The 15,131-nt window shown below is 40.6% G+C and overlaps 1 protein-coding gene across 6 annotated transcripts in view; it reads right to left on the reverse strand.

Moving 5' to 3' along the window:
* The window catches only part of UBE2H (ubiquitin conjugating enzyme E2 H), a 105,784-nt gene that overhangs the window by 12,751 nt on the left and 77,902 nt on the right, over nucleotides 1-15,131 (reverse strand). For 5 of the 6 annotated variants that reach the window (XM_036101277.2, XM_036101278.2, XM_036101282.2 and 2 more), the window contains 2 exons: nucleotides 13,636-13,675; nucleotides 12,059-12,111 (listed from right to left, as the gene is read on the reverse strand). The exons of the other annotated variant lie outside the window; for it this stretch is intronic. In XM_036101277.2, coding sequence (XP_035957170.1) covers nucleotides 12,059-12,111; nucleotides 13,636-13,675 — 93 coding nt within the window. The remainder of the gene's footprint in view (nucleotides 1-12,058; nucleotides 12,112-13,635; nucleotides 13,676-15,131) is intronic. 6 annotated transcript variants of the gene reach the window in all.

Genomic DNA, 15,131 nt, shown 5'->3' on the forward strand with positions numbered 1-15,131 from the left:
CTGAAATTGCATATCCTCAGAGATGGCCCCCTCCCCCTCACCCCGGAAAGTCTTCCTTTCTCCCAAGTTTAAGGCCAACAGGATGATCTCTAAGCAGAGAATGTTAAGGGATTTCTGTGGCTGAACTGTCTGATACTTCACAGAGGCCATGTGTTGCTTTCAAGCAGCTAAACCACAGAGAAGTAGCCCATGGCTGTTCACAGATACCCACACGTAGTGACCTGGGAGTTCTCCTGTCGTTTCAGCATTCCAGGTGCTACTCAAAAACATTAGCAGAGGAATATTCCTATCAAGCAACAACAAAAACCTTTAAAACACACACACACACACACACACCCGCCAAAGTATAGGTTTTAGTTTCTTTAAGTAATGTGAAGAAGTGCTTTAGGACCTGAGAAATATGGCAGACAAGGTGTTTTATAAGTAGGTGTCTTCTGTGTTCCGAGGAGGGATTTTTATACCCTTTCCTCACTACTTGTAAGTTTTTAAGCTGCCAATAAGTGGCTCTGTCTAGGTATTTGTTCCCAACAAGTAAAAGAACCTTAATAATTTGTTCTACCTTCCTATGTCTCTCTTCTGATCCATGTTATGGATGTGCGGAGTCACACCTGTAAAACAGAAGAGCAGTAAAGGAAAAGTACACAGCCCAGTTCTGGGCAAAGAAGGTAGCATTTGAAGACCAGGATGTCGTGGCTATGGCCATTTTATTTTTTATTTTTAGATTTTATTTATTTGAAAGAGAGACAGAAGGAGCAGGGGGTGGGGGAGGGAGAGGCAGACGCCCCGCCGAGCAGGGAGCCCAACGTGGGGCTTGATCCCAGGACCCTGAGATCATGACCCGAGCAGAAGGCAGACGCTTAACTAACTGAGCCAGCCAGGTACCCCTGCTATGGCCATCTGTAAAGCAGTTAACTTACAGCCCTGAGAGTGGCTAACAGAGTGTTTACTACTGAGAGGGTCCTCTCCAAGGAAACATCTCTCAAAAGTTGCAGATAAGGGGCGCCTGGGTGGCTCAGTCGTTAAGCGTCCACCTTCAGCTCGGGTCATGATCCGAGGATCCTGGGATCGAGCCCCACATCGGGCTCCCTGCTCAGCGGGAAGCCTGCTTCTCCCTCTCCCACTCCCCCTGCTTGTGTTCCTGCTCTATCTGCTATCTTTCTGTCAAATAAATAAAATCTTAAAAAAAAAAAATGCTTTAAAAAAAAAGTGGCAGATAAAAATCTTCTTTCAAGATAAATGTTGACAGAAGAAACTTAAACTGCGCACCTGGGTGGCTCATTCAGTTAAGCATCTGCCTTCGGCTCACGTCATGATCTCAGCGTCCTGGGATTGGAGCCCCATGTTGGGCTCACTGCTCAGCGGGGAGTCTGCTTTTCCCTCTCCCTGTGCCCCTTCCCCTGCTCGTGCTCCCACACTCTCTCTCTCAAATAAATAAACAACAAAAAAAGAAGAAACCTAAACTGTAAACCGGAAGTGAAATAAAGATACTCGCCTTTGGAAAAATCCATCATAAAATGGTATAATTTCCCCTAGAATTATTAATAATAGTAATAAAATACCAACATCTCTCAGTTCAAGTCTTTTAAAAAATATTAATCTTCCACTTTTTGAAAGGGAGAGAACCAGACACACAGAATAACCCAATCTCGAGATTATAGTCAGCTGGTTCCATTACTGGCTGCCTTAGTTTTTAAAGGAAATCCAAAGATCCCTGAGAAGTACGGTTTATGATGAGCAAACAGCTCTTACTTTTTGCTTTGGACTAAATCAGCACTTACAAAAATGCAGTCCATTAAGCCTGATTCTTCAGCCTGATCTTACAATATTAATATTAACAATATTACAACACTCATTCCTCAGTTTAGGCACTTCAACTAATAATTTATATTCATATTTAATTTTTAAAAACACTCAAATCATACTGATCTCTCATCAAAAGCAGCACCATTTACCCCCTTCAGTCCAGAGCAATGGTTCCTAGTAAGTCTAGATCCTCGCTGTTTGTCTATCAGAATTACCTGTGGAGTTTTTTCAAAACCTGCATGCTGAGGCCTCATTACCTACCCCATGGCCTCTGGCTTAGGACAGACTGGCATCCATGTGTGTAGAACTGCACAGCCAGGAAATGCTCCCTACTCTACCCCCAGGACAAACGGGAAGAGGGCTATTTGCCTGCGGGTTCTCTGAAAATGCTCAGGACTCTCAACTAAGCTGCCCGGAGTGTGTAGTGGAGCCACTCCCCGAGCCCTTCCGCGTGCCTTCCTGCACTCTGCTGTCACCCTCACTTCCTCCAGGTGGAGGTATTGCAAACTAAAGGTAGGAGAAAGTGGATCCATTTTCAAGGGGCATTATCGGGCTGCTTTAGAGTGTAGGAGGCAGTGAGATATCACCTAACACACTGTAGACATCGGGCAGAGCAAATTCCATTAGACTGAACTGTTTCCAGCAAAAGTGGTAAACAACAGATGGGAAACCTAGAAGACCGCAAGTCTAATCTCAGGCCTTCCACTGACTTGCTCTTTGACCTTGGGCAGGTCTCTTCCTCTCTGCATCTCAATTTCTTCATCTGCAAAAAAGAGAAGTATAATACTGCAGTTCCTTACAAGGAAGAATTTACACATTACTAAAAAGGACTATAAAATAGGCTTCATATGGCATCAAAGGACTAGACTCAAATATTCAAAAAAAAATATGCCACCTTCTTAAGAGTAGAAATTTCAGCTCCCTGTATACCTCAGAGAATACATGTTAATTAAAATGAGTCACACTGAAAAAAAAAAAAGCACCAATTCTTAAAGTAAAGCCACCCTACTCCAGGTGACTCACAAAAAGATGGTACATGGCTTAAAGGAAAAAACACAGGAGGGGATGAATCACAGATCATGGTTTATTCTTGGCTGTTTATAAACCACTGACCATAAGTTATTTCTTCTTCCTCTATTTCCTGTGAACGTTTAAGTGGGAATTTTGGTAAAGCATGCTGTTACCTTCAGGTTAAAGCCCTATGGATGCCCAGAGCTTGACGTGGCCTGTTCCACCAGGAACTGTAATTACCAGGCAGGCAGTCACCCCAGAGGCTTTAACTTGCATAATATTTATCTGTTTTTCAGATTTAACACCCAAAATGCTATAACTTAGAAACCACCACCATCACACAGTACAGTCATGGCTAGGGGCTGAGTCATCAAAGCCACTGCCCCTCTCCTCAAAGGCCACCTATCCCACTCCCCGAGATGCCCCAATGCCCTGGGTTCCTTCCTTTTAAAGCCAAACAAACAGAAAAACTTGCTTGGCAAGACATTCACCTGCACAGCAGTGTGAATTCTGTGGTGTTCATAATGTAAGCAGGAGCTTCATTTACTCTTACTCTGGGAAGCTCATTTACAATTTTAAAGAAGCAAGTCTATGTTGATAACTACCAAATCTTTCTAATTGGTCCTTTGTATTTCTGGTCTTATTGAATTTGACATACCTAAAATTATTTCCCTGAAAACCTAATCTTTTCTCCTAATATCTAGGTAGACTCCAACACCCTTGTCCCTAGGCTCCAAACCTCTGGAAGGACTTTGATTAGGCTTTCTCCTTTATTCCATGTACTCAGTTGGTTTTCTAGACTCACTACTTGGTTTTCTTTTGTTTTTTAAAGATTTTATTTATTTGACAGAGAGAGAGAGCACAAGTCGGGAGAGGAGCAGAGGGAGAGGGAGAAGCAGACTCCCCGCCGAGCAGGAGGCCGACGAGGGACTCGATCCCAGGACCCTGGGATCATGACCTGAGCCGAAGGCAGCCACCTAACTGACTGAGCCACTCAGGCGCCCCCAGACTCACTACTTGTCCTAACAAAATGTCTCTAGTTCCTTTTCTGTTTTCCCTGGCATGTAATTACACCAAGCCCAACGTACCATTCCACCTCAGATCAGGGCCTGGCCTTCCAGGCTCCACACTCTTGCCTCTGCAATCAGAGAAAGCTTCCTTAAAACAACTGCTCAGGTCATTTCCCATCAAGAGCAAGTTCCTCTTGTTTTCCTTCAAAACTCTTCATATTCCAGAAGCATGCTATCCAAACAAACTTAGAGTTCACTGGCCCCCTCCCCTATGATGGAGGACCCCTGGCTTCTCAAGTCGAGATTCACTTTGCCAGCCACAACTCAAGGTATTTACCTGTTCCATAATTCAACAGGGAGCAGGGCTGAGAGGAAGAAAATAAAAGTCCTACTCATAATTAGGTAAAAAGATAGAGAAAAAAAAAATCACAAATTTTTGATTCTAGTGGTCTAGACCTAATGATTCTCTAGGACTTATACAGATCTTCTCTGTGGACTTCCGGCCATTATGGTTGAAGCTAATGGCTAAATAGTTGGAATCACTTGAGAATTTCAACCATGTTATTCATATCCTTGATTTAGCAGAGAAAAATCAGCTGCTGACCTTTCAAAACCCCACTAATTGACTTTTGCTCATCTTATAAGCAATTGTAATTAATCCATCATGAAATGCAAAGTCATACATTTACAATATGTATTCAAAATAAAACCAACCATAAAATTCCATTTCATTCATTCAACTTTTTTTTTTTCTTTTTAGGAGGGGGAGGAGGTATCTATTAGATGTATTAAAAAATACATGTGAATATACACGTAGTCAAATTTTTGTAAGATTGAAATGGCAAATAAATTTCCAGATTTCCTTCAGTTAATAATTTTGGTTAACTAACAGATGTTTACTTTTCCACTCTTCTACTAGCTCTCTCAGAAGTTGGAATATTAATAATGGATTTTTCAATTTCTCCTGTTTACAGTCTGTGAACACTAAAAAAAGTGAAATTCTACCCTCACAAATGAGGAGTCAGAAACCTTTATTTCCTCAACCTGAGGAATGGCATTTCATGTGACCAAGCAGTTGTTCTGTGTGAAGGACTTGGTAAGCAGGGGCCCTAAAAGGTGACAGACATCTTGAGGAAAACTTCAAAAGAGCTGGTCAGGAGGAATGCCCTCATATAGGTAGGTGGACTTACAAGAAGAGATGGCTTTGAAATTTAAAAATAACATTCTCTAAAATAACTAACTGGAATCCAACTTCAATAAGGAAAGCCTAATCCCAAAGCAGACCCCCACAAAGACTTCCTGTGGTCCTGTGGCACAGAACCAGCTAGCCACAAGGCTTGCCACGCCATATTTAGTTTACTGAAGGCTGACACGCTGCTAATGGAATAATATATCAAGCCACCAATCTGCTGGAGGATAAATTCAAGAATGTATCCAATTGCTTAACTGAGAGGGTCTTCTGTGTTTCTGTGTGGATAAAATATATAAGAAGTCTGAATTCATCAGATTCATAAATGTTCTCAGGTTAGTCCATGAGAGGCTCCATGCCCAGTGTGGAGCCCAACGTGGGGCTTGAACTCACAACCCTGAATCAAGACCTGAGCCGAGACCAAGAGTCAAATGCTTAATTGACTGAGACACCCAGGCATCCCCATGGGTATCTTTTAAAAGACAGAGTAAGATCTTACGAAGAGGGTCGTGCAAGCAAAAAACAAACACAACTCCCTCCTCACACCTTTCAAAAAAAAAAAAATGGACTGCAATTAGTAGGAATTAAAAAGAATTAGTAAACACTCAAAGAATTTTTGCAATATGACTGATAGACTTAAATCTCACTAGAGGTAGCATTACAATTTTTAAGTATTCCAAGGTAAACACAGGCATTTTTGTTCTATGTCAGAAAGGGCAAGGTCAAAGACATAGGGCACTAAAACCTGGAGGAATACCAGATTCATTCCGCTAAGTGCCAGATCACCAGGCCACCAACCAGAGGTGTGTAGTTACAGAACATGGAACATGTTAAAGCACTCCGCCAGACTTAGAAAATCTTCTCCCATGCACTGCAGCTCCCTCCCCTGAAGTACTTCACCTGTAGAGATCTGCAGAGCAGAATGAATGCTGCACAGAGATGAGAAGGAAGAAAACAGGCTCCTGTTCCCCCCAAAGCCATTCCCTTGTTGCCTTGCTGGTCTCACACACCCCTGCCTCACTCAGATGCTCTTTAGAGGCCGTTCATCCTAATTCAGACCTGGTATGACCCTGCTTACCTCCAAAGACTGCCAGCTAAAACACAGGAATAGGATTTGTTATTAACTTTCCAGAAATAAGGGCAGTTAATGTACAATGAGCTAGCTGGTACTCTAAAGTTTTAATTACTAGACAATAATTTAGTTTGTCTTTAACATTAGAAAAGATACTTCATGCAATTACAAGTAAGTGGCCACACCTGGCAAAGACTTTGCCTATACACAGTGATCACAAGCAAGTGAAGAGAAAAACACATCCACACCCTCACAACTGAGCCCTGAGACTACAGCGCAAAGAAGGTAGAACACAGCTGTGGCTGTCTTTCCAGGCCACAGCCTGGCTCACATCCCACTGTCCACAAAGCCCGGACCGCTCCGTGATCCTCATGTTGACCACCAGTGAACATGAATGTGGTGTTTCTAATGAGTTTCCATTAAGTTGTTTAACCTAAGACGACCCTGTTTTTCTGTGTACAGTTAATTAAACCCTTGGGCCACATACCAACACCACATGTGCGTATCTCCAAGCCGACGGACAGAGGAGGTGGACCATGGAGCTAGCTAAATACTGTGGAAGCCACCAAATCCCAAACTCAGCATGTTATCTTTATTTCCTACAGCTGACATTTCCCCCAGTGCTGAAGAGAAACTGCTCCACCTGGCCTCTGTCTAGGAGACTCATAATGACATCCAGCTGTTCCAAAGGCAGGATGATGTTTATGATTCCAACATGCACAGATCGATACTGAATTCTCAAGCCTGTTCTCAGACGGTAGTTGTTGGCTGATCAATCATCCATGCAGACAGATACATGCATCTCTTGTCTGTGTAACTACACTAAAATGGCTAGGAATATAGTTAGCAAACACTAGGGGAACATAGAGCATTATTTTAAGACAGGGTTACCTTCAGCCAGAATTTCAACTGTTTGGAAAGATTCACAGGCTACCTGACTGAAAAGAGGGATGGAGTAAATATTTCCAACATGAGAAAGCTTAAATTCACTAGGCCCACAATATAGTACTATTAAATAAATTTATGGTTTAAAATTTTTCTAAATGCCTACTAAAAGAAAATTTGTTTCTCCTCTCTAATTTTAATGTCCAAGTCCCTGAAGCATTCCTTTTGTTGTAGTCAACTTCATTCTAGGGGAAGCAATTTCCCAAATGTTGATTTTTCTCACCAGCAAAATAAGAGGAGTATCCAGTCCATTGGCTAGCAACCCTAAAGGTGAGAAAGAATTAAATTGTAAACTGCCCAATTTTATAAGAAAATTGTTTTCAACCTTACTTGTCAACTTAATTCACAAAATAAGTGATCTACCAAGTCAGTTGAAAAATGAGTAAAATTAAATTGGAAAAAAACAATTTACAGGGTCAAGGTCAAGGATGCATGGCCCAGAACGGTGGGAGAGAAACGAAAGCTGTACTGCAGTGCAAGTACCAGAGCCTCCAGGAGGGCAGGGAGAGAGGCCAAGTGTGGATAAAATACATGTGGAAGTAAAAAGGGAAACTGGAAAATAGTAAGGGTGCTTAAAAAGCTACCTGTGGATTAATGAACTTTCCTTCCATCAATCTTTAAAATTACAGTTGTTTCTGAAACTAATCCCCTTGGCTGCATTTTAAGTTTTCCAGAGCTTTTTATCATTGCTGTCTGGGAAGAGCAGGAAGGGATGCTAAAAAAAGAAAGAAAAGAAAAGAGAAGAAAAGAGAAAAGAAAGAAAAAGATGCTATCATACAGGAAATGAAAATAAATCAATTTCGAGATGGCATCTGCTACTTTCCTTTTAATGTCACAAGAGTAACAAACTTCATACTCAATTTCATATGACAAGCATCTTTATAAAACTAACCATATTACCCACTATAATTAGCTCTCTTGCAAGGTTAAATAATATAAAATTGAAAATTACTGGGTGACTACACTACAATCATGCCAATTCTCAGTTTCTGAATGAACAAACTACATGGACACTTGGCAAAGGAAAACAGAATGAGAATAGAAGCAATGAGTCAGGGGGACTAGAGGACTAAAGCTGCTACAAACGGGAACACTGATTAATAGCAGGTTATGGTAAGTATAAATCTGAAGTTTCAACTGGGAATTGCTGCTATACTAAAACTATGTATATCCACTGCAAAGTACATGCCTTGGGGCAAAGTTAATTGCAGGAAATTTCACAAGTAACTCCCTGCTCCTTACTATATTATATAGTAGAGGTGTTGAAACAAGTTTTGGTTGTCAGGCTAAGCCTTTTGGTTTTCAGTTGAGTATTTGTGTTAACACGTCAACTTTCTCCTATTAGTTGTTTTATATTAAATTAGGTTTTTTGTCCTCTGAACTAAAAGATTCTCTCAGAATCACAGCAGGAAACTGAATGACTCCAATAAATTCACCAATTATAGATTAACCTTCAATGCCAGAGGCTAGTTTGCAATAAAAATTCAGTTTTGATCTCAGGATCAGGGAAGTCCAGAAGAAACTTCAATGTCAGGGGCACCTGAGTGGCTCAATCTGTTGAGAGGCTGCCTTTGGGCTCAGGTCATGATCGCAGGGTCCTGGGATCGAGTCCCACATCGGGCTCCCTGCTCCATGGGAGTCTGCTTCTCCCTCCTACTCTCCCTCTGTTCTCTCTCTCTCTCTCAAATAAATAAAAATATTAAACAAACAAACTTCAAGGTCATCTGTACCAACCATTTCTGTGTACTTTTTGTATCAATTACCTGTTCTAAAACTTTCCATGAAAAAAATGAATTTTCTTCAGTAGTAGAGTTTGGGTTTGAGCAAAATGTCAAAAACAGTTCTCCCATGTTGAGTATATTTTAAGTAGGCTCCACACTCAGCGTGGATATAGGGCTTGAACTCACGACCCTGAGATCAACAGTCAGCCGTTTAACTGACTGAGCCACCCAGGTGGCCCATGAGTATATTTTTGACTACACTCTCAAAATACTCCTTGGGTTCCTGCACTTACCTACAATGTTAGTGTTGTCCATGTTTACATATTACGGAACACTGAATGATAACTCCTACACATGTAATAGGGAAATAAAAGTTCACTTTGACCAATGTGACTTAATCCTTGTTACTAAGTGCTTTACAAAGCAATGCTTTCCTAACATTTTATTGATTTGATGAAATCTTTTAGATTTTTTATTTATTTGACCGAGAGAAAGACAATGAGAGAGGGAACAGAAACAGGGGGAGTGGGAGAGGGAGAAGCAGGCTTCCCGCTGAGCAGGGAGCCCGATGTGGGGCTTGATCCCAGGACCCTGCGATCATGACCTGAGCCAAAGGCTTAATGACTGAGCCACTCAGATGCCCCTAGATGTGATGAAATCTTAAGAAATCTTAAGAAATCTTAAGTCGGGGCGCCTGGGTGGCTCAGTCGTTAAGCATCTGCCTTCGGCTCAGGTCATGATCCCAGGGTCCTGGGATCGAGCCCCGCATCGGGCTCCCTGCTCAGCGGGCAGCCTGCTTCTCCCTCTCCTACTCCCCCTGCTTCTGTTCCCTCTCTCGCTGTATGTGTCTCTGTCAAATAAATAAATAAATAAAATCTTTTTTAAAAATAAAAAAAATAAAAAATTAAGAAATCTTAAGTCATGTGGGCTTCTGCCTTCAAGTCTCTTCTGAACCTCACATACCCGCTGGCAGGAAAGTAAAATGGTACAACCACTTTGGAAAACAGTCTGTCAGTTCCTCAAATGGTTGACCAGAGAGTTACCATGTCATCCAGCAATTCTACCCCTAGGTAGACACCCAAGAGAAATGAAAACGTACATCCACATAGAAACTATTCAAAACAGCCAAAAGGTAGAAACAACCTAACTGTCCATCAACTGACAAATGGATAAAAATGTGATAGCTGTAAAATGCACTATTATCTGGCCATACAAGGTATGAAGTACTGATTCATGCTACAACGTGATGAATCTTGAAAACATGACGGGAACTGAAAAAAACCAGTCACAATAGACCACATATTATATATTCCATCATGAAAAATTCCAGAATAGGCAAATCTATAGAGACAAAAAGTAGATCAGTCATTGCCTAGGGTTGGGGATGAGGGGGTGATAGCTAAGGGATTTTTTTTAAGGTGAAGAAAATCTTCTATGATGAAAATGTGGTAATAGTTGTACACAACTGAGTTTGCTTTTAAAAACCATCAAATTACATGCTTTAAATAGGTGAATTTAATGTATGTGAATTATAATTCAATAAGCTGTTATTTTTAAAAATCTGTTTCTGAGATGTGAAGTACTTGAGAATCAGCAAAAATCTCTTCCACAAAGCTCTTCTGGTCAACAGTAAAAGAATTAGTTGAAGTCCAATTTACTTTACTGTAACTGGAACCAGCTCACAGTATTTTGTTATGTACATTTCTAAAATGTGAATGCAGTTTAAGAAAATACATCATTACATCAGCTATTCCAGGCAGCCTGCCATGAGACATTTTTACCAAAAAAAATCTTAAAAGGAATCCATTTAACCAGCCTCAGAGTATATGTTCCTTCTTGTTGCCTCATCTCCTTATAAGCTGTCATATCCCTAAAATTCTCATGTTTAACAATACTAGGCATCATTAATTCAGTCATTACCTGTCTACGTGTACACACACACACACACACACACACACACACACACTCACTCACTCACTCCCTGCTCCGGTGGAGCTTACAATCTAGTAAGACAAGATAAACAATACATGCTGGTTTTCAAACAGGGTGCTATGCTGTGGAGGAATGTTGTTTTACATGGAGTATCTAGGAAAGGAGGCTTCTTTGACAGATGTCTGAGGTGAGAAAAGAAGGTGCCCAGCCATACAAAGACCAAGGAAGATAACTCCAGGCAGAGGAAATAATTTTTGAATGGGAGAATCGGGAGGAAAAAAACAAAGCAAAAAAAGGATTAACCGTGCACTGCCGGTGACCAGCATTCCCCCGTGTCTCCTGCACCTAGTACAGGCATGTCTGGCAAGGTGGCTTGCAGATTATGGCTGGAATAAGATTTCTCACAATTGTTCAGTAAGAAAGGTCACCTCTGGTTAAGCCCTGCCTAAAGTGATCTTCTTGGACCTCTTGGCAGCCGTTTATTATGTGCACCTCCCATTCTTTCACCACACATGGGTACAAGGTGCTGTATAAGGAAGTGCTGGGACCTAGAGACATGCACCCCGGTGACCTCTAAGGCAGGAAATCATCTAGTGGCACAAAAAGGTAGGCATGAACAACACACACAGGTACAAAGTAAAAGTGGGCCACAAAAAAGGGAAATAAAATGTAGGAGTGTGTGGAGATCGCTTGCAGCTGGAGCATCAGGGGAAGCCTCATGGGGTGGGGGCATGAGAGCAGAGTCAGTGATGCCTGAGAACTTGGACATGTGGGGGAATACAGATTGGTTTGTTGTATCCCTAATTAAGTATATCTCAAAATATTTTTAGCTCCCCAACCAAGTTACAGGCTCAGGGAGAGAAGGCCTGATATTCCTTACATTTCTCTGTGATTCTTAGCATTGTATCATGATGTATTGTGATTCATCATGAGAGAGGAGATGTTGTTTTCAGCACTGAGGCAAGGCTAAATTATTCTTTGGGCTTCAAAAGCAGAAGACTCCCCAAACCTCTTAATACACCATCTCATTTCACAGGGACATTCCTAGGAGTTTTTCCAAAATTCAAAGTTATTACAAGTAAACAGGTATATAGTGTGCTTCTGAATACATACACATATACAATGTTTACATGTGTATTGTATATCACTATACCTTAAGTTCAGAATCTCACAAGATTATTTTAAACTTCCACCGCTAAATCAAAGTTTGTACTTGAGAGAAAATACTTTTTTCACTGATCAAACTTTCCCATCCAGGCCCTCATCATCCCTTCCCATTCCCAACAAAAAATCTTAAACCAGAGAAGAAAAACCAAACAACATTTTTTAGGCAGTGTCTCAACATCTCTAAAAAATATTCCATGGCCAAACTCACCATAGAGAGCTGTCCAAGTTTGATTAATTACATCTAGACACACAGTTCCTGACCTGAAACAGATGGAAAGAATGGCATTTTTTAAAAAATTAAGAAATCTAGTCGCATGTATCTGGCAACTAATTTTATTTATCAAGAAAAGTACCTTTAACAGATCATTAAGAAAGAAAGAAAAAGAAAGAAAGAAAGAAAGAAAGAAAGAAAGAAAGAAAGAAAGAAAGAAAGAAAGAAAGAAAAGGAAGGGAAAAGGGAAAAGGGAAAAGGGAAAAGGAAAAAGGAAAAAGGAAAAAGGAAAAAGGAAAAAGGAAAAAGGAAAAAGGAAAAAGGAAAAAGGAAAAAGGAAAGGAAAGGAAAGGAAAAGAAAAGAAAAGAAAAGAAAAAGAATCCCAGTTAGGGAAGGAAAAGTATGAGGAGCAGAATATTTACAGCGTTAGTGCCTCCTTAAGAGAGTGAAAGGAAAACCCACAACTACACAATGGAGAGACCAGACAACACCTTCGTGAGAATTCACACTGACCGGGGCGGGGGGGTGGGGGTGGGGTGGGAGACACACCTGTGTGTCTCCCCAGGACCCCGAGGGTACAATCACACTTTGTGGTTTTCTGGCCTGAAGTGCATCCTCTGGATCTAATGAGGAAACACCAGACAACCCCAAACTGAGGGACGGTCTTTAAAATAACTGATCCATATTCTTTTAAAAATGTCAACGTTAAAAAAGCTGAGGAACTATTCCAGATTAAAGTAGTTTAAAGAAACGTGACAAGTAAATGCAATACATGGTCCTGGGCTGATCCTTCACTGAGCAGGGGAAAAAAAGTGCCAAAAAGGTACACTGCTGTAATGTGGCAGTAGACTAAAAAGTACTGTATTGATATTCAGTTCCTGAATCAGACGACTATACTGTAGTTACGTAACAAAACATCCTTGTTGTTAGGATGACTGATACACAGAAGTATAAAAGGACAACGGGGCATGATATGTGTGTACAACCCACTCAAAGAGTTCAGAATACCTCATGTGTATGTATGTAACAGCAGAATTTAGTGCCGTGACAAGGAAAAACCACAGAAAAAAATCATGTATTGCAAACAACATCGGAAGTATGTGATAGGAGGCACATCTTAAAGTATCACTAATAAAATATTAGAAGGAAAGAAAGGGTAGATTCATTAACTGAAATAAAACTACAGCCATTCATGTTTGCTTTACTCTCAAGAACTAAGAAACACTTTAAGGGCTGAAAATAGTAATTCTGTATACAGAAAACTGGTCTCTGAATTGTGTCCATACAAAGAGAACGGAGATGTGGAATATTACAAACGCTAGCTAGGTATCGCAGGAAATGAAGGACCCACTCACGGCAGTGGAAAAACTAAGCAACCCAACAGCAGGGTTTGCACTAAGTGGTAGAGTATCAATAACCCTGGAACTCCATAGTTTAAGTGACCATACAGTCCTCTCTGTTGATAAAATCCAAAAAGATAATTGAGACTTTTTTTAATAATGGAGAGAGAGAGAGATGAACGCTAATAAGAGCAGTTGCTGCTAAGATTTAACATTTTTAAATAGTTACTTACGCTTCATCAATGTTGGGATGGAAAATTTTATTCATGAATCCTGTAAAAAGAAATGTTAATTAGCAGCAAAAAAGTGTCCAGAGAACAATTCGTTTTTTAAGTATTTCAGTAGTGGAAACAATTTCAGTATTGGAAAAAGTTGATGATACCCATAACTCATTATTTTTAACTTAGATGTTTGGTTACTGGTAAGACTATATATTCTCCTGACAGTGTTAATTACTTAAAACACATCAGAGTTCTATTTGAAAAATGAGCAAACTTTGAGAGCAACGCAGCTTCTTATATACAAAATAATCAAGAGAATCTTTTCTGAGCTATGAAGGTACTTGCCAAGAAAATTTGTAGTACTAAATGGGTTATAGCTAGTGCCGATTACTTTTATCAGAAAGTTAAGAAGGCTACTCTGACTTCCCTCCTAAAGGTTTTATTGTTCAATCTCTAAATTTAGAGGTTCTGCATTTGAACTTCTCCTTCTGAAGCTCAGTTACTGGTATCACACTGCTACACTGCGTGCGGAACATGAATGAAGCTGTTGAAACACTAAAGGAGCACCGCTTCCAAACCACAAAGGATTTCATAAGAACAGTGACCAAAATATTTCCTTTAACTTTAGTCTACTCATTCCAGGAAACCCAGTTTTGATTAAAATTGGGGCAACCAAGAAATGAGGCAAGGAGTTAAAAAAAAAAAATCTGTCAGATGGCTATATCTGTCAGGGATTCAAGTTTTTTGATTTATTCCTAGAAAAATAAAGAGACTTTAACAAATATATATATATATTTTAAAGATTTTATTTATTTATTTTATTTATTTATTTTTAAAGATTTTATTTATTTGTTTGACAGAGAGAGACACAGCAAGAGAGGGAACACAAGCAGGGGGAGTGGGAGAGGGAGAAGCAGGCTTCCCGCTGAGCAGGGAGCCCAATGAGGGGCTCGATCCCAGGACCCTGGGACCATGACCCGAGCCGAAGGCAGACGCCTAACGACTGAGCCACCCAGGCGCCCCAAGATTTTATTTATTTTTGAAGATTTTATTTATTTGACAGAGAGAGACACAGCGAGAGAGGGAACACAAGCAGGGGGAGTGGGAGAGGGAGAAGCAGGCTTCCCACCGAGCAGGGAGCCCGATGCGGGGCTCGATCCCAGGACCCTGGGATCATGACCTGAGCCAAAGGCAGACGCTTAACGACTGAGCCGCCCAGGCGCCCCTAAAGATTTTATTTTTAAGTATAATCTCCATGCCCAACATGGTGCTTGAACTCACAACCCTGAGATCAAGGGTCGCATGCTCTACTGACTGAGCCAGCCAGGCATCCCTAGACTTTAACAAACATACTGACACTTAAATTCCAAGGAGAAAATAATTTTTTCTTTAATTAGAATCAGTGATTTAATCAGTTTGTATTTATGCAAATGACAATATGCTAAAGCAGAGGTCCGCTGTCAGAGATGTCATTTTATCATCCTTATCTCATTTCAAGACTTCCTTAT

Source organism: Halichoerus grypus, chromosome 12 (genome assembly GCF_964656455.1).
Source record: "Halichoerus grypus chromosome 12, mHalGry1.hap1.1, whole genome shotgun sequence".
NCBI classification, from domain to species: domain Eukaryota; kingdom Metazoa; phylum Chordata; class Mammalia; order Carnivora; family Phocidae; genus Halichoerus; species Halichoerus grypus.